This window comes from Haliaeetus albicilla, chromosome 4 (assembly GCF_947461875.1).
Source record: "Haliaeetus albicilla chromosome 4, bHalAlb1.1, whole genome shotgun sequence".
In the NCBI taxonomy this organism is placed as follows: domain Eukaryota; kingdom Metazoa; phylum Chordata; class Aves; order Accipitriformes; family Accipitridae; genus Haliaeetus; species Haliaeetus albicilla.
In genome coordinates, this window is record NC_091486.1 from 49,803,610 (window position 1) to 49,830,232 (window position 26,623).

Consider the following 26,623-nt stretch of genomic DNA (forward strand, 5'->3'; position numbering starts at 1 on the left):
TACTTCTTAATGAGACAAAATGCCAGGAGCACCCCCCTAAAATCACAGTACGTTTACTGGCTAACACAACTGTCGGCAGTAAAAAGGACACATCATAACACTCTTTTTGCTTACTGCACTATATCTCGGAAGCCTGTATGTAGGGGGCTAAGCACATGGTCGCGGTCTGTGCATGAGAAGCCATTGGGAGTGGGGAAGCAGAAAAATGAGTTCCCTGCCTTTCTGATGGAGGGCCATGAACGGAAAATGGTAGCAACCAGGATAATACAGGCGTAGCAGCTGTGGAGTAGCTCCCGGGAGAGCAGGCTGACCAGAGAGCTGACTGTGCCACAGGAGATCAGTGCTCATCTCTGTGTGGTGTGCGGCTCAAGGAATGACAGCAAAAGAGTTGGTGTCAGAGGCCCAACTGTGTTGGTCTGTGCCTCTAGGAAAAGCTCCCTTTTCAGGACAGAGCTGGGAAAAGTGTTTCCCGCCGGCTCCTGCAGCATGAGGAAGCAGCACCCTCTGCTGCTGGCATGCCTGCCTCCAGAGCACCTTTTTAGTTACAGACACCTAAGTACTTCCAGAGAGAAGCTCGGGAAAAGCATCCGCAGCCATGTCCCTCTGCAAGTCAAAACACTGCAGCGTGTGGGTGGTTTGTTTGTCAGACAGTTTGGTCATGTCAAAATACTGCTGTTGGGAAAGGAGATGCCAGGCAGCATCTGCTTGCAGCAGATAATAGCAGTAAGAACAGGCCCTGGCTTTGTGCTGAAGATTTTGACTGCTGCTGTTCCCGGCAAGTACTTTGGCTGATCATTGTGCGATGTACATGCCTTGATACGGACAACAGGGACGCTGTAGGATAAAGCTCTCCATTCCTCCAGCAGCGTTCCTCTGGCCACTTCCAAACATTTCATATCCCCATGAGGCAGCTAATTGACTATTGCTGCATAGCGAGAGGAAAGGGGAACTCAGGCAAGCAACGTGACTCACCCACAGTGAGTCAGTGGCAGAGTCCTGCCCCTTCAGCTCTCTCCTGCTAACCATGGACCAGCGATTCCCATGGGGCTGGGAACGCAAGGAAGGAGTCCCAACTCCTCCCACCCCTAAGCAATCCTAACACGGGGCACACAGCGTGGATGCTGTATCGCTACCAGACTGGCTCCCTAGAAAGCTGTGGGATGATGCAGGATCCACGCAGTCAGATAAATCCTAGTCACCCATGGTTTTTTCCCTCCCCTTTGCTGAGGACTTCTTGCTTTCCCCAAATTAAGCTGTTTAACATCAACCAGGGCTATCCCACAAGCACATTCCCAGATGGGATATGCACACCTCAGACAGACACAGAGTACTTGGTCTCTTCCTTCTATTTTCTCCCTCTCCCTGAATTCAGGCTGCCCTCTTCCCTAGCATCTGACCCTAGGTTTCCCTTCTTCATGTGGGGAAATAAGCTAAACTTGGTACCGGCTGCAGCTCCAGTCCCCCACAGCTCAGCCAGAGACATATATTTGAGCTCCCGTTCCGCACCCCCTTCCCATCTCACAATCTCCCTCTCTTCCTCTCCCTGAGCAGCAGGGAGGACCCTCCCCAAATCTTCAAATACACAGAGTACTGTGCCAGTCCGTAAAATTTGCCCACGTTAGAAAAGCAAAGCATGAGAAAAATGCCTGAATCCTGTTAAAAATAGGCTGGGATCTACAGAAAAGAACCTGCTTAACAGTTTGTGTCTGTGCACAGGTCTCATTTCAGCAACAGCAACGCTGCTCCGAGCCAAACATCATTCACACAAGACCCAGATTGTTTTGTGGATAAGGAGATGCCTACAAAAAGGGAGCCCTGTTTAAGGAAAAAATGAGGCGATGTCTGGTCAGAGCGCCACCAGGACATAGTTTCTGCGGGAAATTCCTCTCTGTAGACCAATCTGTCAAAGGAGAGCCAACATGTCCCGCCGCAGGGAGCAGCTTGAGGGCACAGGCCTGGCACAGTCTGCAGTGGTGCTTGCAGGAGAACCTGGTGCTGCATTGCTACAGGACATCATGCCAGCTCTCTGCAGGGGGAGCAGCTGGAATGAACTGGATCGATTCACATTACCCACAGACATTTCACAAGGCAGCTTGTTTTGGGATCGCTCTGGCTCCTGAAATGTACTGTTTTTCACTCTCTCCCCTCCATCTCCTTTCTTGCCCCTTTTTAGGCAACGGCCACATTTTCAGTCATCTGCTTGGGGAAAGGAAGGCAATAAACCAAATCCCTACTAAGGCAGGCAATCAATCCGGAGGCACAAATCCTCCTAAGGATTGCCTTGAGCTGTGGCCGAAGGAGAAAAAGTCAGGCACAGCACAAAAAAATTGTTTTGAAAAGCGTTAAGACACTGAAAATTTTGCTGCTTTTACCACCACTGCCTCTGCTCTCTGTGCTTGGGGAGGATTCACTAATCTTTTAAGTGCTTGGAGTATCTCTCTTCAGTGACATGCAATGGTCTCTAAACTAGAACAAAACTCTAATCTAGAATTAAAACACTCCTGACCTCATGGGAAAACACTGTCCCAGCCCTATGACGTGACTGTTAAATCTCCTCACTTGCATGGCCATATTCAAACGCGTGGGTTGCTTAGATAATTCAGCATCACCAACAGCATCAAAAAGTATCATACACACGTCATAGCAATGTTACCTGGACGCCCAAGGAAGCACCGCAGAGGATTTGGACACTGAAGAGGAAAAGACCCACCATCACTTGGTACTACAGAAATGCTCTGCTACATCAGCAGCCCGGGGAATCCACCAAACACCCAGAAGAGTCTGTGAATGACAGTGCCCTTTCAGCTGCATTCTGGGGAACTAGCATTTGTGAATCAGCAAGATTGCAGCAAGAACACATCTGATTTAAATCCTCCTATCCTCCTCTTGCCAGGAAAATGAAGCCTTCCCCTGGGGCAATAGGATGAAATTGCTGTCTTCCTCCTCCTCTTTCCGTGGCACACTGCACCTTTTCTTTTATGTAACAGAGGTGCCAGGAGAGACTTGCCTTCCACCGAGGAGGTGGTGGCTGGTCCTGGACAGGAACGCTTGGGTATCAGCTAAACCAGAGGCTGGGCCTCCCTGCTGGGACAGTACGTAATGCCTTCCCAGCCAGAGTCACAGCACAGCTCGTTCTTGAAGTTCAACTGCATAATCTCAGCTCCCAGATCTTGAATAGATTATAGTTAAAAATGCAGCTCTATAAAGTCTATGTTATTAAGCAACTCTGTACTATGGTGACAGTATCTATGGAAATGCAACTCAGGGAGTAAATGTGGATCAGTGGAGACTTTCCTAAGGCCTGGCGATTTCAGGACCCTGCATAGTATTGGGTGATTCCATCTTCTCACCTTAAAAGGGCTTTGGCTGTTCCTCTGTTTTGAAAAGTCCTGGCCTTGTTTGGATGATACACAAAAAAAAGAGAGTCAGAGTGAACATTTAAGACTGCTGGTTTCACACTACAGAAAATTCAACATTCTCCTCTTTGTACAACTAGAACTTTAAAACTTCACTCCTCAAGAGGACAGGAAAAAAACAGAATGACCACCAATCTTTGAAAGAAATATAAAGACGCTTTTGTTTAAAACTATTTATTTTTTTATAAATATAATTCTCTATTCGTTACACAACATGAAATGAATCACAAAACTTTACTCGTGGGAAAATAAGTTTTTACAACTTGATTTATAAAAGCTGAAGTGAAAAATGAATTACTTCCAGTGTTAGTTTTCTGTAAAACATATAAATAATCATACCATTGAATTCTAGGAATGCACTTGCCATTTACAAAAGTAATGAAATTGGTATCCATACTCACTACCGGGAGAAATAGACTATAGGAAGTTACTCCATGGACTTGCTTTTGCAAAGAAAGGTTAATACAAGCTCTCAAGAAGATGCACACCTCCTATTAATAGCTTTCACAAAATAAAAATAGCACTGCTTCCTTGGCCTATAGCCCAGTGGATTTCTACCATTCTTCCTCATCAGATTTGTTGCTCGTTTAACCCTTCTTCCCATCCGCAGTCTCTCTCCTGCCAGTCACAAATTTTATACATTTAAAAATATTTGGTTTTCATTTGGCAAATGCTAAGTATTGCAGAGTTTAGTAGGAACTGTGTAAAAAAAAAAAAACCAGTTCTAAAAAAACCCCCAAAAACCCAAACAACCCAGATGCCTATGTTCACCAAGGAAAACATGTGTAAGCTTTTACTGGATTTTAATAAAATCTAGGATGAATTTTGGGGTGACCCATTAGAAACTTCACGTATGAGCCCTATTTTCAGCTGCAAAAGAACAGCGGCTCTCTGGGAAAAAAACACATGCTTATTTAAAAGTGCAAATAAACCTCTCTAAAATTGGCGTTTATTTCAAAAGGTACCAGCCAAATATTAACAAGAAAGTGTGCAGAAACTAGAAAACACCAATACCACAGTAATCTGTAAAGTAGCAATAAATTGTGTCATTCATAACAACATATCTATTCTCACATAGGTCAATTTTCCATTAAAACTTGTTCCCTCACACCAAACACAAAAGAACTGGAATGAAGTGAACATGGCTATTTTTGTTGAAAAACGAAAAATGATGTTTGAATTTATGGACATACCAGACCTAAAACATCTTCCTCTGCACAGCTGTTTCAGCCACTGTGGTATATTTTGGAGCCAGTGTTTGCTAGCACTCATCTACGAAAAGAGTTATTCCAGAAGAGTTATTCCAGTTAACTCCTAGGGGTATGTTTTTATTCCAGACTCCACTGTCAGCATATCCACTTGACAAGCAAGGAACCTGCAGTGCTCACCTTCCACTTTTCTATGCTACTCTTTTCCCCTGTGATTTATTTTCACCCTTGGCTGTTTGTGCCGGTAGTTAAGCCTGCCTGTAACCATGAAACAGGCAGGAGCAAACTTACTCACAAACACCCACAAAAGATGGATAACCAGCCATCCTGGTTGTCAAACCGGACCAGTTAAGACACCTGTGTGTCTTCTGCATTTGAGCTTTTGAGAAAGCTACACCACCACAACTCTCCTCCTTTCCCATGCAAAAGCAAAGTGATGCGCATCAGTGCAACTCAGCTCAGCTGAGTCAAATACAGGATGTAAAATGCAGCTTTTCTGGACCATCTGCAAGGTGGGGGAGGGTGTCGGCCAGAAATCACAGCCAGTCCCTGAGAATTTGGCCTTTTCCTGCTGCACATAGCTTCTGCCAGGTTATGTTCTCTCTGGCTCTGTTTGCCTAGGGACTGCTGACGAGTAACAGGCTCTCTAGAGCTTGCTCAGTGCACTTTTATCCGTGCCATTAGCAGAGGACAACAGTTCTGATTTCTGCATTAATATAAGCATTATGCTGAATGGCGAGAACTCAGGAACCTGGGAGCACAGGCTGTACAGACCTGCCCACCTTGCTTCATGTGCTATCGGACTGTAGCACCTATTTGTACCTGGATTTGCATCTTCATCGCTAGGATTCAGCAGATCCCTGTGCATGGAAGGATTTGAAGCCAATGCCTATCGCCCAGCTTTCTAAAGCAAAGTCCCTTTTCTTCCCTATACTGCAGACTTTCGGGTCCCTAAGGGGTCACCAGACTCCCAGGTCCAACTCCTGAGGATCTTATTTTTCCCTTGTGAGGCTCCAGGGGTGGGAAGGGTGGCCAAGCCTGGCACAGCCTCAGACCAGCCCTGCTGAAAGAACAGCACACAACTTACTGCTGCTTCTCGGGGTCCGGGCGCCATCTCCTGTCAGCATCGGGGCCCCTGCTGAGCCCTCGGTCCCTGGGTCACCTCAGACCCCACCATCTCCACCAGGTCACCCCCACACAGCTACTTCTCTGCAGAAACAGGGCCAGCATTCACAGGAAGAAGAGAGAAATCCCCTTGAAAGTGGCCTCCGCTCCTATGCAGAATCCTCCCTGCTGGCAGCCAGTACCTCGGCCGTGTTCCACCTTCCTGCAGTGGGTCTGTCCCATCCTGGTGCCACCCCGGGTGAGTGGGTTTGTCTCTAGCCTCCACATGGACCATCAGCTCAGATTCTCCCATCTCGTGCCATCATGATTCCCTTACCAAAAGCTGCACTCTGGTGTGCTGTGGCAAATTACCCATTAGAGAAGATGACGGAGCATTCGGGGATATCATGAAAGCAGAGAGATACCCACTGTGCGTGGCAGCATCCTGGGAAGGTGAAAATTAGGAAGGGGAGAGCGGGGTCTCTAGGTAGGACTAGATGTCTCCAACCCTTCCTGTAAGCAACGGCACTATACATTTCTATAACCACTTAACGTTGTCCTGTCAACACAGAGATGCAATTTGCTATTTTTGTGCGCCCAAGAGATATGCACAGAAAAAATTACCTCCCCTTAGAAGTCAGCGTCCTTGAGTTCAAACACCCCACCACCATCCGCAAACACTGTAACTACCTTAATGCGTGCTCTAATGATGGATACGTTGACAGTTTATAAAGCCGCCTCCCGTAGAAATTTTATAAGCCACTGAATGACACTGCAAGCTTCAATTCTGAGGACAGAGAAAAGTTCATTTCAGAGAATAAGATACAGAAAGACAGTTAAAGAAAACATTTCTTTGCTAGCTAAACCCAAACACCACCTCTAAACACCAAGCTTTTCCCTCAATAATTATAGCACTGCAGGCAAATAACAACTCTGTGAACTGCCACATTCCTCACCCTGTCCCCATTATTCCCACAGCCTAAAAAGCAATGTGTCTTCCTTCTCCACCCCCCACGGCATCAGCTATCCACTTAATGAAAGCAGCAAATTACTGCTTATAAACTCAGCCTCTGCTGCTGGGCAATTTGCAAAGACTCAGGACTGCAGCTCACAAATCAGTGTCAGAATTTAGGGGCCACATGCCACAAAAGCTAATGGGTGTCTGTGCTTCCAGGAGAGCACAGCCATAGTCAGTGGCTGGCTGACCCCAAGATGGGCTGCACATACAAGATTACACACCCATGTACACAGAACCATCACTTGACCGAGACGACGACTCTGTCCCAGCCAGACTGAGCAGGGCAGAGGATGAACATGTTATTACTGTCTTTTAGCCTGAGATTTATAAAAAAAAAAAAAAAAAAAGGAAAAAAAATTGGCAGGTACTTAATTTAACAAGACCCCCGTAGTGCCTGTGAGGTAGTTAAATGCTAATAACCACAAAGGCCTGACAGGGAAAACTGAGGCACTTCAAGGTGAGGTAATTTGTCCAAAGTCACAGTCAGAATCCCTAGCAGAGCCAGAAATGCTGCAGCGGGCTCTTGGCTCCTACTTAGCTCTGAACACTGAGCCGAGCTGCTTTCCGGGCTCAAATGTCAGAGGCACTGCAGGCCACGGATTTCCCAGAAGGTTAGAGGAGTCTGTCAGAGATGAAGCTGCTGCTGGCAACAGAAAAACATGGACATTGTGTAGGAAAATCCAGGCTGTAAGGGCCACGCAGACAAGGGAGGAGGGACACTGTGAAGGCATCACCCAAGCAGGGCTTCGTAATCCACATACCACACCAGCTGGCCAGAGCTGGGGCTGACACCTGAGATAGGCCATTTCCTTGGCTCATGGCCCACTCTGCTGAGCAGGATGGTGATGTCGTGCTTGCCCTTCCCCAAAACCAGGACAAACACCTGCCTGGCCTTGTTGATGAGGGGTAGGCTAAGGCTCATCCTTTGGTGAGGTTTGACGGGACTTTCAGTCAGCACCACAGTCTGAGCCCCTTCCAAGCCATTTTCAGACTTGGGGAAGAGCGAGGCAGTGTGCCCATCAGTGCCCACCCCCAGCAGCACCAGGTCAAAGCTGGCATTGGCCACCAGGGCCACGATCTCCTTGGCGTACAGCTCCGTGCCTCTGTCCTCTTCCACACAGAGCCGCTGGTTCAGGTGCACAGGCATGGGGTGGACATTGAAGTAGGGCACCCTGACACTCTGGAGGAGGTGGTTGTGCAAGCTGAAGAAGTTGGACTCGGTGTCGGTGAGAGGGACGCAGCGTTCATCTACCAGCCAGATGTGGGTGTGCTTCCACGGAAAGGCATAATGGTGTCTTGCCAGCCGCTGGAATAGGACCACCGGGCTTGAGCCACCCGAGAGCGCCAGATGGAACTGCCCGGAGCGTGCCACAGTCCTGCTCGCTGTCTTCTCAATGTCAGAAGCCAGCTGGGAAATCAGGTCCTCAGACCACGCTGAGACCAGGGGACTTTGCCGAAATTTGGACTGGATTGTCCTGTAATCATTTGGCATCAGCCTGTTGGGGTTCAGCAGTTCCACTGCCTCTGCCAGCGTGAACGCCACTTCCCCACTCTCCATTTCAAAGTCTAAGAGGTGCTGGTTCTCCACACCCCCAGGGTAGAGGCGGAGGGGCTGGTGGGAAATGCTATCCAGCAGCGGTGTCCAGAATGCCCAGGAGGCCAGCAGGTTCTCGGTGGTAATGAAGAAGTCCTTCCTGCCATGGTAGATGTTGGAGATGAGGACAGAATACGCATCTCTCTCTTTCACAGGGCTGTACACGTAGTAGTCAGACAATGGTTGTCCAAAAATGTGCAGGTCCGACTGACCCACCGCTTCTCTCCAACTGCCTTCTGGCATGACAGGCCTGAAAAGGTTCCTGCTCACAAGCACTGCAGGGGTGCTGAGTGCGCCATGCCCAATGTAGAAGATGATCTGCTTGGCTTTACACTGGCTGTGCTCAGCATCCCTCAGAGTCTCACTCTGAGTGCAGTAGGCCCGGTTCTTGAAGAGAACACGGACATAACCTACCCGCTCATCCAGAGCTTTCCCAGAAGTGAGGAGAAAAGGGACCCCTTCCCAACGCAGGCTGTCGCTGTGAATCAGCACACCTGAAATGACAGTGATGTCAGCTACCAAATTAAAAGCGAATAGCAAGCAGATTTGAGAGGATCTCTGCCACGTACACATCATTCTCCTTCCTTAGCGCCCAGAAATCTTGGCCTCTAACTGTGTCTCTTCCTCCACATTCAGCCCTTCCATGACATCACTGGAATAACTGCTCTCCAGCTACCCTGCTGTGCTTCCTCCCAGCTATCCTACTTGATTAGCCTCCTTTCATCTCGCAGGAGACCAGTTTCTGAGCACGAATATCATTCAGACAAAATATTTAATGGTCAGAAGACACAGCATGGCCACAGATGGCCTTGCGGTCTACTAATCACAGAGAACTGCCAACGCTTTACCCCTCAGATGCAGAGAGCAACTCGATGTTATGGAAAGGCAAAGGAGTTTGCAGGCCACTTCTAAAAATAACGCAGAGATCTTATCAAGAATAATGGGACTTAGCTCTTATGCAATGCTTCCCATTCACTGGGTCGTTAGTTAACTAACATGACAACAGTATTATCTTGTTACAGCTCCCAGTTACCATGCTGGTGGATGCCTGGTGAAATCCCCGTGTCAGCAGTGAGGTCCAGAGTCACGGAGCTGGTATCAGCATGCAAGGACTCCCATCTCCTGCTCTCCTCAGCTCTAGACTACTCCCTTCTGTGGGGCCCAGACCAAACTCTCACCTGCAAAGGTTGGCGTCGTGCTGATGTAGTCCTGCGCCTTCTGTAGCTCCTCCTGTACCTGGCTGGCGTATGCCTGATACTGACCCAACACGGCACTGTTTTTGTCCAGACCCCGCAAGGACTGGAAGGCCTGCAGCTTGCACTGCAACACCTCTTCAGCCCTGCTCACGTTGGCTGGAAGCTCCATGGTCAGGAACATCAGGGCCTCCGTGAGGTGGTTCTGCAGCACATCCCGGATGACTCCATACTGCTCGTAGAAGCTGGTGCGGCCTGAGGACAAAGAGGAGGTAAGATGCTGGCAAACTGATGTGGTTTTCTTGTAGCCTTGCCCTCCGCATGTATAACGTGTGTGGCAAGGAGAACAAAGAGCACAAGCCCTAATAGGTTTGCACCAAGCTCCTCTTCTCCTGGACCAACAATTAACTTGAAGCTATCAAGCTCAGAGAAGTTGTGGATGTCCCACCACTGAACGTGTTCAAGCTCTGGTCGGACAGGGCTTTGAGCAACCTGACCTAGTGAAAGATGTCCCTGCCCGTGGCAGCGCGGTCGGACTAGATGATCTTCAAAGGTCCCTTTCAACCAAACCATTCTACGATTCTGCGATTCTAAGCCTTTCATCTCCCTGCAGAGGGGCTTCCCAAACATCTCTGCTACTAAAATAAAGATAAAAGGTTCCTGCGGGACTGCTTGTCCTCCACAGAGCCAGACATAATTGTCCTATTGGGTGCTTACAGAGCCTAAACCCAGCAGGAGTAACGCTTTTGCCCAATAGTCCTGAGCGCACAGAGCAGAAGGCAGCTTTGCTTTCTTGGACTGCTTGTGCTTTCAGAAGCTGTGGTGAGTGACTGGCAGCAATGTTCAGCTCAAAACTCCCACATACACCACGATGCAGGGCCCCCGTATAACCTTCGCCCCGACACTCCTGCCCCACAGGTCACAGCACCTGAGCCCTGGGACTCCACACAACATGCAGTTCTACGCAAAAGCTTTGACAGACTACCTGGAAAACGGGGTCAGAGCAGGGACCCCAGCAGCTCAATAGCTACACACCAGGTCCACAGAACAGCTGAAGCCGGGCCCCGGCAATGAACACTGCTTTTCACTGCCTCTTTTCCACTGGTTTTCATGTCCTCAGAAGGCTCTGGCTGAGCCATGCCTTTGAGAGACAAAATTTCATGCACAAAGCTCTGCTTCTCTTTCCCTGCCTGACTTCTCATGCAGGTGGGAAAACGGGGAGAAGGACAATGCACTTATAAAGAAAGTGACTCAAACAGATGCCTTTTCTGTCTGCCACACTGCAGACTGTATCATGGCCATAGGCTTCCCCTATTGATTGATACATTTATCTCCCTTGCTCTAATCCAAAGGCACATTCATTAATGTAATCAATGCTGCAGACTTGCTGGGAGCCAGGCTGCCAGCTGAAGCCGCACAGGGGAAAAAAGACATCAAATGAAAAATTACAAAGTAGTTCAGAGTGGGGAGGGCACAGGGTGTAGCTGGGGCAACGCACAGACAACACGGTTCTCCCTAAATCTCTCTGCAATGCATCCCTCTGCCACAAACAGGCCCAGGTGAGGTCTGGGCTGCCAAACCAAAGATTACTCCAGGTTTGATAAAACTGCATTAATTGAGTTTGTGGTGGCTGAGGAAGGAAGCGAGGGAGGGAGGGAGGGAGGAGGAAGATAGAAGAGGAGGTAAAGCGAGTGGAGAAGCAATCCTGATGTTGCAGAACTGAGGGCGCCTGACATCCCAAGAAGTGCTGCGGGTGGCAGTCCAGCCCAGAGTGCTTTATGCTGAGCACTGCAGAGCGGATGCTGCAGCATTGCAGGGAGAGATTGCAGCCGTGTCCTTCAGCAGGAGACCCATGCTAGCAAGTCTGGGCTTGGATTTTCCCTCTGCAATGCTCCTTCTTACTACAGAGAGGAAGGGAAAGAAACAGGCAAACACAGACTCACCTAGGTACCTGGACTGACACCGGCTAGCCGATATGAGTAATATCCAGGCAAAAGATGCAAGAGCATCTTCCAAAGAATAGCGCAAATGTATACTCAGCGTGAGCTTGGCAGCTAACAGGACAGGAATACAAAAGGGTTGTTTCACAACAACCAGATTATTGCAGCACTGAACTGAAGTGGCCTTAGATTGCATCAGTTCCAAATCCAGTGCCTTTTACCAAGATCTGCGATAGAAAGCTAGGTGCAACACCCCCAAAGCTCTGCAGCAGAAAAAGGTGGGGCATTCTGCCCCTGCTCCCAGCTGAACTGCAATGGGAATCTTTTCTTGGAAGCAGCAACACTACCTGGAAGTGAGTCAGTCCCTAGCACAGGAAATGTAAGACAGTCCCTCTCTATTTCCAAGGAGCAACATATCATTAATCTGCTCTTTTTTGTTTCTGCACCAGCACTACCTCAAGGGCCACTTTCACATAATTAGTGAACCTGCCAGTTCTCCTTCTCACTTATTCACGCTAGCTCTGCACACTCGCCTCACCAACCTTTAGCATCCACCGTCTCTTTCAAGACAATCTCCACTCTTTCCACATGATGTCTGTTCCAAATTGGATCCAGAAACTGTCGGTTCTGATCTCGAAAAGGCAGGATATGGGCTACAGCCTGTGAAGGGAGAAATCAAAGACCCAACAAAAACTCACCAAAGACCCAATAAAAACTCACCAGATTTCCACGGTATCTCTGCCTCACTGCCCCATCCAGCACTGGGATGTGGCCAGCTCTGGAGCGTCAGCAGACATGCCACACAGCAGAGAGCAGAGTGGGTCAGAGAAAATCAGCAAGAGAGCCTGCAGTGATGCACAATGGGGTCTCCAATGACTGTACAGAGCAGACATTAAAGGTCTTTCTGAGACATTTTGAAGTTGCATGTGAAAAAGACTGAACTACAAACTGCAAGGCACTCAGTTTATATCCATCAAAGGACAAAGGGCTGAGTCAGACCATCCTGGGACTAACGTACAGTTCCAAAGTGCTGAAATACATCAGATCAGATGCTTACACCACCAAAGCCATCTGCTCTTTTCGGGAAAAAAAAAAGAGAAGAAATCCCCTCTCTTGCAGCTGGACATGCAACCTTCTGAGTAAAATCTGGCCACAGTGCCATGGCTGGAACAGGCCGCTTTCAAAATGTGGCATCGCATTCCTCTAAAACAAGGATGGCGTGCCCTTGAACGCATTCCCTCTGGGACAATGCAGCTCCATATCCTGAGCTGTCCCTGCAGCAGCCAGTCCTCCGTGCCCTGAATGGAGCACAGGGCAGGAAGAAACCTTCTCCTAAGCATCCCGCAAAACTAACATCCCATCAGCTCCATATCATATCAAATTAAAAACTGCTTCTAGAAGCCATGGCTAAGCAGAGAGGCCTGTGTGTAATGAGATGGATGAACCGTGAGATGGAAAGGGCGTTGCTTATTCAGCGAAATCAAAGCCCTGACCTTGGTGAGAAGACCAGATGAATTCTGCATCTCTCCTTCATGCACACGCACAGTTCACCCCTACACCCTGGCTTTCCTCTGGAAAGGGGACCCTCATCACTCTAATGGGAGAAAGCCCTGCTTTGGTCTGCATATTTCCTCTGCTCTGTAAGAGGAGGGACAGCAGCACAGTCCAGGACAAGAATAACAGTACAGGACTCCATAAGCAAATGGAGGCTTGGGAGCACACTCAGTGGCTCTGCCTGAATTCGAGAAGGGAACAACACTCTCATTAGATGCAGAGCTGACATCCAACACTCTCCCAGGCACTAAGTCCCTCAACCTGGCAGGGGGCTGCACATTGCAAGCTGCTCACCTGTTTGCCAAGGTAGTGGTCCACCCGGTACATCTCCTCTTCTCTGAAGAAGCTTGTCAGGTCTGCAGCCAGCTGCTGGGCCGACTCCAGGTCATGGCCAAAAGGTTTCTCCAGCACCACACGCAACCAGGCTCCTGGAGGTGGTCTGCAGCTGCTGTTGATGTGGCGGGCAATCTCTGTGTAGGCAAATGGTGGTACTGAGAAGTAGAAGATCCTTCCAGCCTCCTTCAGCCCCTCCTGGCGAAGCAGGGTTTCAATCTCTCTGTTCAGCACAGTGTAGTTTTCGGCAGTCTTCAGCTGGTGGTATTGGCTCAGCTTCAGGAATTGGTCCTTGAGCACAGCACACCTGTTGGGAGATTCGTCTGGGGGACAGGCCAGCTTCTTCAGCACATCAAACATCAGCCTCTGCCCTGGCTCCAGAGCTGTCAGTGCAGCCCCATGGAAAGTGAAGCTGTGGCCACTGCTCACTTGGTCCATGTAGAGTTGGAATAGACCCTGCCACAAATACTTCTTGGCCAAATCACCTGTGGCTCCCAGCAAGACCACTGAAATGTGGCCCTGGGACGCTTCAGCCAGTGATGGCAAGGCTCCCATGAACAACACTGTACACAGGACTCTTCTCAGCATCCTGGGAGAGAAAAGGTAGACCCAGGAACACTAGAGGACAGGATTAAAAAAGGAAAATCTGTCAGTCCACATTATAACACTGCAAAACACAATGCAAGGTACCTGCTTTCCCATGGCTGAAAAGCCAGGGACTTCTGCCTGCATCCTCCACCCAACAGTGTCTCCTTGACTCCATGATTTGAATCATGGTAGTAACTGGGGCTCTTGAAAAGACTGCAGCCTCCTTATGCAAACCAAGAAGTGGAAGACAGCGTGTCCCTAAGGTCTTTCGCTAGCATAAGCATTGTTCCCACAGCTGAGTTAATGAGGGGGTGTCAATGCCTTTAGACTGTGAAACTGAAATCCATTTTAATACAAATTTCAGAGCTGGCTACAAACAAACACATGTGCCTGCAAATTAAGTACCGCTTTCAACAACCTCCTGTTTGGGACTTTGCTCAAACGGTATTATGTTGTCTTGGCATTGCTTCATGTCAATATTGTCACAGCAGCTCAGAGACAAGCACAACCACTGGCAGTTCCAGTACACAGGCTCTTCTTTAATACACTGCACTTTAATGACTCATGTGCACCACCACTCTCATGAACAGAGCTGAATTAGGTTTTAATGAGCTACTGGGAGACAAATGGTCTGATAAAACAACACAGGGGAATAAGAAGTTTAGTCCTTAAAATTGAGTCTAGACATGAGCCAGTCTAGATGCTGCCTCAATGGTTGTGTATGCAGCCAAGAGACAATGCGGGGTTTGTGTTCTGCCTACTGCAACTTTCCATCACTGAAGAGTGCGTGTCAGCACCCGTTCTGGCCTTCTCCACTCAGTACCTGTTCAAACCACTGCAGCCAGTAACAGCTGGTCTCCCTGACCAAAAAGCCCCTTTGCTCATTCTTGTTTATTCTTGTTTCTCTAATCCAAAATAAAGTGTTTTTAAGAGAAATGACACAGTTAGTTCTTATACCTAGAAACATGGCAATGACTTTACATCTCAAGAGACATAATCCAGAGCAAGTGAATAAACCATTGTGCTTTTCTCATTACATCAAGTATTATTTCAGAAGCTCTTACACTGGCTATCTCATTCTCTGAATTTCATTTTCTGAAGTTGTGTTTAGTTGGAGCATAGCCGTCAAATCACAAAAGATAATTAACTTCTTTAAAAATTTTTGGTTCTGGTCAATAGATTTATACCTTTTCATTTTACATGTGTAGGAAAACCAGCCATTTTTTGACAGTAAGAGGAAAAAGTACATGGCTTTTTTATACTGGTACAGTTGCACTCTCACTAGGCTTTGCACTGGCATGATTACACCATTTTAAAATGGCAGTTTCCTGACCACACAACTGAGGTAAGTGGATCGTTGGTATGAGAAAGAACACGATCATCTTAACCTTCTGCAGGCAGAGACAAGACAGAAAAGCGTCTCATCAGATTCATACACTCAGAGTCAGCTAGAAAACATAACACTGGCTCCACTGCTCCAGCTACAACTGTACATATGCCCAGGACCAAAAGCTGTTACCTTTTACCTGCCCAGACTTACTCAGGATTGTTTCTCCTAGCCTGGAGCAGAAGGCCTGGTCCTTGCTCCCCTTGAATGGCAAGGGATGAAACACTGATGTTGTCCTAGCTTTTCACTGGTTCTCCCCCTGGAAAGCTCCCAGAAAAGTCACTATTCCATCACTAAATCAACACAGGATCAAAGTCAGCTGAAGGATAAGTAAATTAAAACAAGCAATTTCTGAGTATCTCTCCCTATCTGCAGCTCAAACCCGTCTTTATAAATCTTGGATTTCTCTCCCCAGCAGACTCACCCGAGTAATACAGGAGCTTTACAGAGAACGCAGTGGCAAAAGTAGCTGGAAACTTGTCTTCTTCACAGCCCCTCCACAGCGCAGATCTCTCTTTTCCTGTGACTGAGTGTACGGCAGACTCTCTGATCAATGGTCAGGTAAGCAAGTAAGATAAGGCAGGTCGTTCCCTTTCTGGTAAATGGGAGGAAAGACCCAATTACAGCAGAGAAAAAAATGAACATGCCTGTGCCAGCAACGTCCCAGCACATCCCAGCTCTCAGCCCATAGACACTGGCTGTGCTAAACCTTTTGGCTGCCGTTTGTGAGCAGGCAAAATGCAGGCGTATGTGGCAACTCCTGCTCCTGGAGTGTCTTCCTGACTAATTCCTCTGCTTTGCATGTGAGCTCAGATCCATGCTGAAGACTGACCCTAGTGAGCCTCCCCGGGAGCAGTCCCCCACTCCAACCCTCAGAAGAAAGGACTTCCCAAGACTACAACCCTGATGCAGTGAGAAGGGGGCAGTTTTAGCGAGCACCCCAAGGACAGCAGGACGACACTTGTGCGATGCTGCTGTGCCTTCTAGGCACCTGGGCTTCCCTCTCAAAGGTTGGTTTGCATGGAGACTCCTTGGCTTTTCCTTCCCTCTTTCCTGCATGGAAATCACACCGGAGCTGAGCATCAGTTAGCCAACCACAACTGCAGCCCACTCTGCTCTGCCATTGCGCAAAGGGACGGCCTCACTGCTCCCCACAGGGCACATCGCTCCCTCAAAAGACGGTCCAGTATCCCTTGCTCTTCTCTGGAGACCTTCAACAAGGTATATTGTAGTCCGTAAATCTAACTCGTATCATGCCTCCCTAGCCTTCTGTTGTGACTGCTTCCCTTCCCTCCCTTCTTGCTGTGCTGTTTAAGCTCCACGTACCCACTTAAGGAATCCAGCAAATAGAGCTGGCAATTGCAGAGGGGCAGAAGTGTAGCTCCTAAGATTTTGCGTGCAGTACAAATAATTACCATTTTAAGCAGAGGTTTGGTTTTCCTTCCCCCACTATGGGGCTATAATGCAGATGACAAAGTTTTTCAGTGCAATAAAGTAATATTTACATTTGCTTGAGCAACCTTTAATCCAGGAACCTAGAGAAGTTTGACATACTGCCCGCTGCACCTTAGCAGGCTGCAGTTACTGCGATGGTGTACAGAGACCGTAGCTGAAGAGCAGGTACCTACTACGGAATGGGAAGGGTTTGGGCGGGTCATTCTTTTCCACGTACCCAAGGAAATAAGAGAATTAGCCAGGCAGTTTCCTGGCAGATTCAGCTACGCAGTCACATGTATTTCCCAACCAACTGAAAACCAGTTTCACAGCACTCCCAATTGCAAAATATTGTGCTACACTGTGCCCAGAATAAGCACAGTAAACCCAGCGATGTTTGTTTACTGCTTTCATATCAGATAATCACCACTGTTCACATTAAAAAATAAAACTCTAAAAATTCCCTAGCCAGACAGAACAAAGTTACTCAGTCAGGCTTCAGAAAAAGACTCCTGTGCCCGATCCATATAAAACACCCTAAGGGCTTAACCCAGCAGTAATGGTAAGACTGTGCATTCCCTTGCACAGTCACTGGAGTTCCAGTTTGACAGGAGCTCGTTTCATGTCTTGTAAGTTCCCCTCCTGTATGGAAAAAATGAAAAAGATCTTTTTTGTTACTGCTGCATCCCACCGAAAAATAATTCACAGACGCCTGGCCAAATGCAGCGTGGCCTGGGGCTCCTACAAGGCTGTGCATATGTAGCACTTGAAGGAAAGAGTTATGGAGATCGTTTGAGAATCAGGAAAAACATATTGGTCTTCTGCATATGCAAACATTAGAGCTGGAATGACCCCGCCACCAGCTCCTGCAAAGGTCAGAAGCTTAATGTGGAGACTCACATTAAAAGCAAGCTGAGCGATGCATGAATTAGTGTTTGGCCTTTCCTGTTCACCACCCAACGCAGCACTGACAGACAGTCCCACTCCTAAAATCGAGCAAGCTCTGGCCCCAGCACGGTGACAGCAGCTCCGTTCCGGAAGCCCTGGAGAAGCAGGAGGACAGGGTTACGGCGAGAAAAATGACTACGATGGTGCGTGGGCACCACCTCAGCCGCAGAGACACGGAAAGCAGGCGATGAAACCCCCGAGGTGCGTGTCCCTGCCTGTGACAGCCACCCCGCGCCACGAGAGACCCCAATCTCATCCTCCACCTTGTCCGCTGGTGATCTCCTCCCGGTTTCCCGAGCTCCGGGAATGCAGAAAGGACTCGGTGGACGTCCCTCACCACGGACCGAGGTAAGGGACACCAGCACAGACCGTGCTAAAAAAAACACGGGTGGGGGGAAAAGAGCGGGGCGGGGGGGGGGGCGGGGGATGTTGGGAAAGCGTTTTCCCTCAGAGCCGGCCGGCAGCACACCGTGCCTTGCACAAGAGGAAGCGGGGCCGGCCCTGCGGAACCTCGCGGCGTCCACGGCACGGCCGCCCACGCCGTTCGTGCAGCTGCGAGGCACGGCAACGCGCCCCCACGGGAAAAGGACGCCTTTTCCGGGCTGCCACACGCAGCCGCGGCAGGGGGAAGCCGCCTCCATCTTCCGCGACCCGTCCCCGCCACGGCCCCCCCCCCCACTCACCTCCCTCCCACCCCGGGCCCGCGAGTGGGGCGGCGGCGGCGGCGGCGGCGGCGGCTGCGGGCGGGCCCGACACAGCGCCCCGCCCGCCGGGGCGCTCCTCCCACCGCCGAGAGAGTCTGAGGTTGGCGACGGCTCTCGCCGGGCAGCGACGGTCGGGAGGGGGGGGGGGAAAGAAGTCTCAGGGTAAGGGGGTTCAGGGGGCGCGGGGTCTCCCTCGAGTGGGAGACAGCCACCCTCGGCCAGCCCCAGCCGAGCACCGCCGCTGTGACTGGGCCCTGGGCCCTGAGGCTTGCACCCTTCCAACACCTGGGGGTTGCATCAGGCGTGTCCACCTGGATGGGCACATGGTGGTTCTGGGAGCGCGATTGGGCTGAAGAGGTTCGTAATGCGCCATTAGACCAAAACCTTTACTGAGGCCAGGAGTTTCAGTAACTGAAAGAAAAGGTCTCCATTTTTCCCAGTTGCATTGGCAGGTCTAATTTATATATATGTGTGTGTGTGTGTGTGTGTGTAGCTGTTATTTGTCTATGGACATCGCATTGCTTTGTGTCCTGAAATTATTGCGACTCTAGCATACTACCTTCTAACTACACATGTGCATCCACAACTCCAGTCTTAGGTTTTCTAAACAAAGGAAGCACCTAGTGAACCTCCTGGAGCGCATTTCAGTTCAGCTTGACAGTGCTTGTAGACACGTCAGGTTTTGGGAAGGCTGCTGGAGTGATGAGAGGCAGACAGAAGAGAAGCAAAACTCTACAAATGCCCACCACCACCACCACCACCCAAGAATGCACACAGCAGAGCGCTCTTATAAAATGTCCTGGTACAATGTAAAACTTTCAATGTTGTCTTCAAATTCACTGGGGTGAAAAATGTCATAGGTATCATTTCCGTAGTTGGCTCCACTAAGTACATTAATATATAGAAATCTTTACAGTTGCTGGCTCTAAGATGTAAGCAGGCTGTAATCAGACTCAGGGTCTTTGCTAGCATTGGACTCACTGCTATGTCAGGGCTCTAGTTACAGATTCCACCAGCTCCCCATGAAGCAACATGTAAAATGAATATGAATATTCAAGACTCCTTTGTTAAGCGTCCTGGCCGGCCAGACTACACAGATACCAGCCTAGACCTCAGAAAATGCTGTGTTTTTGCAAACCATGATTTGTATGGCAATAGCAGAGAGTTGTAAAGCAAACTTACACAGTTAAATAGCTATAACTCTATCCAGTAATAAATGGCATTACATTATATGGCAAGACTAAACACCATTCCTATTGTCTTATTTCACTCAAAGGTCTCAAATTATTTTACACAAGTAGATACGCTTTACCACAACTACTTTACAGATGGGGAAACTGAGTCACATTGGCAGAACTGAGAAACAAAATTGGGGTACCTTGCTGCTCAGGCTGGTAATCTAGCAATGACATTATATATAAGACAAGCCTTGCATTGTATTTGTGGTATGACTTTGAATTATATTTACAGTATAATTTATTGATGCCATAACATTCTTCGCCATTCAGTTCTGGAGGTTCTTCTATCACCATGTGTGCCTGATCTCAAAAAGACCCTTCATGGTATTGCAAAGGTGCCAGAGTGACACAGAGCGTTAGCACCTCGGTTTGTCTGCAAGATACGGGTCCAAACAAGGGATGAGGGAGACTGCAGTCTGCCCTGCTTCACATTACACATTGTTTTGTGATTCCGACCATGTTACTAATGCAGCTTTGGATTGGGTAAAGTCCGAATGCCTCTAACAGTGGCCCTATTTCTGAAACGCAGCAGAGGGTAGATCACAAGCGTAACTCAAGTGATGAAATTTAACAAATTAAACTTGGTGAGGGGGTAAATAACTCATCCGAAGAGCCAGCTGGCCAAATAATCCAGCTCCAGAGATCTCCCCTTATTACTCTGTGTGATATTACTACACAGTACATTTAGCAAGAAGCTTAGGGGAATCAGTGCTGTATGCCATAGCTATGTATTTAACCCGTCAACGACCTGATGACAAAGCTTGCTTAGCTCTCAGAAGCTAATCTGGGTCTGTTTGGGTATAGCAGACTGTGAGAAGACGTACATGGGAGTCCCCTTTCACAGTCTGTTTTCTGTTCTGGAAGAAAAAGGGGCTTTGCCATCTACTTTAGCAGAAATCATTAAAGTGCAAATCTCCCTGCTGCATATTTCTGGCACATTGAATGAGATGAACAGCTGAGACCCTGGTCACTTGAGCCTGTTATTATTCCAGATAGAGCTGGAAGTTGGGAGTAGCGGCAGTTGTTTAACATCTTCTGTTGAGAGACCATGTTTTCAGCTAGTTATATGATGCCAAACTTTAAATATTGAGGCTGAAATCGTAGGGGGGGGGTTCACTCTGTGCAGTCAATTTTTGGAAGTGTCTGAAAAAAATGGTGCAGCTATTTCTGAGCTGAAGGTCAGAAGATAAAATAGGTTTTTTGACCATGTTAAAAATATCTCAGCTGTTTCATTAAGGAGCTCTAACATCTCATAATTTGGGGCAAGTAAGATTTTATCGGGATGATGGTTTGGATCAGAATGTGCTTTTGTCAGAAAAAAGTATGCTTTTGTCAATGCCTTTTCAGACTTACTCGGTTGCATGCTCCTTTAAGGGAAATAGGTCCAGTGTGACAGATGAGACATGTGATGCCAATAAAGGAATAAAAGGTAGTTAGCAAAGGAAGGGGCATTAAGGAGGCAGGTGTTCTACAAGCAAATAAAAGCTCTGTAGGAAAAAGAGCTCTTCTGGTTGGTGTTTAAAGAGGATGTTTCAGAGGAGGATGTATTAAGCTGAAGAGAGCAGCTTATCAGTTGAGAAACTCTAACCTGTAAACCTCGAGTAGAGGCTGTTTTGGCATAGCAATTGAAAGCTCTTCCACAGCAAGTGGCTCTTTAGTTAGGAGTGGGAGAAACAATACAAAAAAAAGTGAGCTTGCTGTAGTGGGAGTCTGCCCTTTGGTGTTGCAGTCACAGACTAGTCTCTAAGTGTGGAGAGGTGAAAATGAGCCAGGATGGGGTTTGTGCTGCTTTGAAGAGGTAAGGTGTGCTTCAGCATAGCAAGCTTTTGATGAAGTAATCTTAGAGGAAACTTGCCTGATAACCGCCAGATTTATTAGCCTCTGCAAAGGCATCTACTGCCAATGATCTATAGATGTGCCTGTAAATGACTGAGTAATTTCTGTGGATGCTTTATCATTCCTCGGTTCTCGTGTGTTGTTTCACGAGCTGGGAGCCCTGCTTGGTCGTGCTGCTGCAGAGCCTGGTGGAGCTTGGTCAGTCGCTGTGCTGGGGGGATAAGCTTCCAGGAAGGCTCTGAAGTTCTAGACTATCAAGCTCATGTGACTTTGAGTCAAGCTGTTAACTTCTGCTGTGAAGCAATAAAGAACAGCTGTACAGCAGCTGGGGTTCTTAGTAGAAAATAAAATTACTGTCTTGTGGCTTCTGGAAAACCAGACTGTAAAAATCATAACAGTAGTTCTTAAACTGGTGTGGGAGAGAGTAAGAAAGAGAGGCTTTGTTATGGCTATTGAGGCAAGTCCATGACTTAGCTGCTTAAGGAGTTCTGGAGCTGCAGTTGTGCTTGAAGTTGGTTTGTGGTTAAGCGTGTTCACTTAGAGCCTTGAATGGGCCTGATAGAGGGAAATTTCCAATCCAGGTTAAGAAGTTTAGATTTACTTTTGCCTGTGTAGTATTAAACAATGCTACCTCTGTGCATCCAGACAAACTGTGTTTAGAGGTTGGAAAGCTGATCTACGCAGGACCCCCGTTGTAGCGATGGCAGGTGACGTTCCTAAGACCTGAGTGCTCTGGTGTTGTCTGGACAACTTGGCTCCTAAAGAGCTTAGTATCAAAGTAAAGCTGAGACGCTCCAAGGTGAGAGAGTATTAGAGTAGTACTGCCTCTTAAGAGCTGCTGCTTCTATTGTTTGTCGACTTTCCTTTTTAAACTGTAGCTTTTAAGCTGTAGATATCATGTCCAGTGAATGCCTCACAGGTGTGCAACTTGAGTGGGGCAGGAATGTATGTTAACACAGCTGACTTGCTGTGAAGCTTGAGTGAATGGCGTGATTAGCTAATTCAATTACCTCTCTGCTGCTATCCCCAACCAGTCATGGGACTAAAACATGACTTAATGCCTCAGTGTAAAGTTCTGTCACCAAGACTAGATGAGTCCTTCAGCAGCATTGCTGCAGTAATGATGCAGTCTGCCATCGCTCAGCAACCAGGATGCAGCTGAACCACGAATATGCCATAAAAGTAGTGACAAGGGGAAAGGAGTTGGGGGCTGGGGAGGAGGAGGGTTAATCTTCACCAAGTACTCTACCTGAATCAAAACAGAACTGATCAATCAAGTAAGCTGTGCCTAATTTCTGCCTTTTGTTCTAACAGAGTGATGCTCTCATCAGCTTGATCAGCAGATTAAAGTGCTGGCATCTTCCCCAGGAATTCCTGCACTGGGACAAACTGCCTTCAGTCACCTTTTCAGTCTGGGGCTAAGTGAGGATGGAAATGGAAGTTATAGGCTAAACATGCTGTTTCTTCATTGTAATGTAGAGAAATGTTACCTTTGTCTTGTGCATGAGGGCAAAGGAAGCTAGGCAGCTTTGCTTATCTTTCAGTAGCTGAAGACATTACTTGTGGCTCCTGAGGACCTCTTAGTGCATTAGCTAAAAGAGTAAGTTGTACCTATCCTATCTGAAGGGAAAAAAAATAATAATCATAAAGCAACTACTGATCCCCGTTGTTGTAGATATGTGGAGATGGACTAAAATCTGTCTGCTCAAAATAAGCAAAGATAGTTCACAGATGAAGTGATGCCTCCTCTCTGCCCGTGGTGTTAACAGTAATCATCTTTCCTTGTTCATTCTCTAACAAGAACATCCAAATTGATTCAGAGCTTCAGTAGTTTTGAGTCTGTTATCATGATAGGTTAATTTACTTCAGAAAGAGGCAAAAGGCAGGTAACTTGTGTTGCTGGCTGGCTCTGACAGCTTCTGGAGTGCTCAGGAATTAAAACTGCAAGCCTTTGAAGGCTTAGCTATTCTGTGGCAGTACTTTGTCCACTGAACAATGCTGGCCTTCTCCAAACTTTTTGGGGCTGGGTAAGAAATTACTTTTCTTGGCTTGTGATGTAAAAGGTGGACAGAAGACAGGCATGTAGGAAGTGCTGTAATCATTGAGCTACCTTAAGTTCCCCAAAATATACTTGACTGGAGTTTAGTAGTCACTGTATCTTAGGTAAATATTGATTGATTAAGATTGACGTGCTGAACTTCTGAAATTAATATGGACATAGTTGTGCTGGTAATCAGTTTCCTGACTAATTAGTATTAGACATATTGTTCTAGATTAAAACAAAACAACAAAAATTAATAGTATATAAATAGCACACTCGAGAGAAGAAACCTTCAACTATGTGGAGGCTTTGTAGTCTAGGAATATCTTAGCTCTTGCTTTGACATTCACATCTTCAGTCCTAGGTTTTTATCATTCTGAGTGGACAGTGCAACACTGAATGCCAGTGTTCACCTTTATATTGAATTCTTATTGAGTGATACAGGTTTAACCATTGCAGTAGGGTTATTGATTCCATCCAAGAAGTTTTGGAAACTGTAATAAAGGTGGTTGGTAGATAGTGCTTTTGCTTTTATGTTCTAACATAAATAGTGGCCTAGGCAGTATGTGATGGCATAACACTGCAGCAGAGCTGTCTTGCGCTTCATGTCAGAAAGCTGAGGAGCCCAGGACTGCTGAACTGCATGAATACAGCTGAGGAAAGTCAAAGGTTTTCTTGGAACACCTAACAGTTGAATATCCCTTGGCCCTTATCTCAATGCCATGTTAAGATTAGACTGATTGATAAAGTTGAAAAACAAAATCCTTCATCGTAACATATTTGTTCTCCTGTAACAAAGTGAAATGCACCAAAATGCATAACCCTGTTACTATTAATGGACTGTGTTGCAGCAGCAAATTGGTGCAGAGTTTGGGATGGTACATGGTGTTCGGTGCATTCATTCCTTGGCATATTGCATACAGGCTGTGCATTGGAGCTTTGTTTCATTAAAGCGTTTTTTTCTCATCTTACCTGCTACAGATTAACTATGTGTTTCTGGTTTGTAGAGTGAGTGACCTTGAAGTATTGTGGAACACTTCAGTAAATCAATGTTTTCAAAGCCTTGGTAAAGATGTATAAAATTTCAGTAAAACTTTTTGACGTTCAAGGGAGTCTCTTCTTGCTGCTGGTTTTAGCCTACTTTCAGGTGTCACTCAAGGCCTGCAGAGGTAGTGGGCTTTTTTACACTGAGAATATCCTGCCTGTTAATGCGAACTCTGCCGTGCAGTAGATGCAGCAGTACAATGCCGGTAGCAAGGCACAAGTAACTATAAATACAAAGCTGAATACCCAGCTTTGTCTCTCTGTGCTCTTCTGTGGTGGCGTAAAACCAGAATAATTGAGTATGCTATCTTATGCAACAGGTAGAAAGAAATAAGAACTGACCCAGTCCCCTGAATCCTAGGCTAGACCTCTGCTGAGTGGGTGGTAATGACTGACATGCTGGATGCAGATCTTAATCTGCATATACTGTATCTCATCTGCCAAAGAACAGGTATCCTGGGCATTTGGGTTATGGAACTGACAGGCAGGTGTAAGTGGTCCAGTCAAAAAGTTAATCTCCAAATGGAAAAGCAATGAAGGTGAAAAGGAAGAAAAACATTTTCCAGTCAGTGCCAGGACTCTTTTGGATACAGATAATCAGCATATCTGAAAACTTGATCTAAAAGCTTTCAAGGGTGGTACCAAAAGGCAATAATAAATTTAGATTGACCCTGATGTACACTTGGCATTTTGCTATGGTGCATTGAAGTATGTGGATGAAAAATTAACATGTTTCAAAACTATCACTCTGCAACTGTTGGTTCCAGAGCCAGCTTGCTGTAGAGCTCTTGCCCACGTATTTTAAATGCTGCCTGGTTCAGTTGTTCCCCTGGCAATATCCTTCAATAACCTTGAGCTTAAACTGGCTTCCCCTTCCTCAGTCTCGCTTAGCACTGGATACTAGAATAACAGAACCAGAAATCATTAGTAATTGGTAACTCAAAGATGTCAAGTGAAGTCTCTTCTCTGGATACTAGTTCTTTTGTTCCATAATGCTGATTCTCACCTCCATGACACGGAAGGAAAATGGACTAGCGCATGTTGTCTCTGTGCTCGTTAAATCTCTCTGCCGTGAAAACAGGGGCTGAATCCACCACGAAATACAGGGGTCTACACACCTTCATTAGCTGCAGCCTTTTGATGGCTTAATCACTGGAATAGTTGAGGGATAAATTGTGCGTTCTGTCAAACCAATAAGAGGCAGGAATTAAATGTACACAGGGCAAAAAGCTCTCCTAGGCCTCAGCTGGTTTAAAACAACATAGCTTTGCTGAAGTTAGTGATAGGTCTTTGGATCAGGTTTTACACTGTTCTGTGTATCAGGAAAAAAATTGGACCTGTTAAATGCTTGTGGAAGGTGTGACCTTTTTTGGTTTTTTTCAAATTTAATATTTATATGTGCAGTTTCTGTCTGAATTCTTGATATGGTTAACGCTGGTGTTGGCAATACCATGGAGAATGAGATTTTTCCCTGTTATTTTTGTCACCCCTGTCCTTACTGATAGAGTTGAAGAGCACTCTCCCTGCATTTTTCTAGCTTCTGCTTGCCTGAGAAGCCACTGCTGACTTCTGAGTAAGTGCCAGCCTGCACCCCAAATTTAGACTAGCTCAGGTGGGAGCAGAGAGGCTTCTGCAGATGTCCGATTTGCTTTCCAGTTTTGCTCTTGCAAGAGCAACATCACCAGGTGAGAAAACCTAGCAGGCAATCAAATGGCTCCGTCTCCACCTTGTCAGGAAATACGGCTGTACAGAGAGCGAGCGCTTGCTTTTTAGACACAATCCTATAGGATCAGGGTTCTTGCAGTGTCAGGGATTTAAGAGTTTTTAACTCCCCCTCCCCCCCTTTTTTTTTTCCTTGCTTGTCTGAACAGCTCTGGGCTCTCCCGGCATCACTTCAGTGCAAGGACCCGTCTGACACTACTTATGCCAGGTCCTGCCTCCCTCACAGGAGAAGCAGTCTGCAACTTTTGCTGCTCTAGACAACGCTTCATCTCTGAGAAAACAGAGCTCTACAGAGTGGATTTGGGGTAAGAAGAGAGAACT

The 26,623-nt window shown here is 47.2% G+C and overlaps 1 protein-coding gene across 3 annotated transcripts; it reads right to left on the reverse strand.

Moving 5' to 3' along the window:
- Positions 1-3,574: 3,574 nt before the first annotated feature.
- Positions 3,575-18,455, reverse strand: H6PD (hexose-6-phosphate dehydrogenase/glucose 1-dehydrogenase). 3 transcript variants are annotated; one of them, XM_069782582.1, is made up of 7 exons: positions 18,401-18,452; positions 17,670-17,812; positions 15,760-15,930; positions 13,322-13,978; positions 12,016-12,133; positions 9,519-9,788; positions 3,575-8,834 (listed from the first exon to the last, which is right to left on the reverse strand). In XM_069782582.1, the coding sequence occupies exons 4-7, from the start codon at positions 13,946-13,948 to the stop codon at positions 7,477-7,479; spliced, it is 2,373 nt and encodes a 790-aa protein (XP_069638683.1). In that variant the 5' UTR covers positions 13,949-13,978; positions 15,760-15,930; positions 17,670-17,812; positions 18,401-18,452; the 3' UTR covers positions 3,575-7,476. The 3 variants fall into 3 exon arrangements, with proteins under 3 accessions (XP_069638683.1, XP_069638684.1, XP_069638682.1); XM_069782583.1 differs by lacking the exon at positions 17,670-17,812 and having other exon boundaries at positions 18,401-18,455; XM_069782581.1 differs by lacking the exon at positions 18,401-18,452 and having other exon boundaries at positions 17,670-18,054.
- Positions 18,456-26,623: the final 8,168 nt, after the last annotated feature.

Bases quoted from the DNA above. Each gene is read 5' to 3' on its own strand.
- H6PD (XM_069782583.1), bottom strand. From the start codon at position 13,948: ATGCTGAGAAGAGTCCTGTGTACAGTGTTGTTCATGGGAGCCTTGCCA. The intron at 9,789-12,015 runs GTTGGTGAGGCG...CTTTGTCCTCAG, and splicing joins AGAGACGGTGGATGCTAAAG to GCCGCACCAGCTTCTACGAG. The intron at 8,835-9,518 runs GTGAGAGTTTGG...CTGTCATTTCAG, and splicing joins CACGACGCCAACCTTTGCAG to GTGTGCTGATTCACAGCGAC.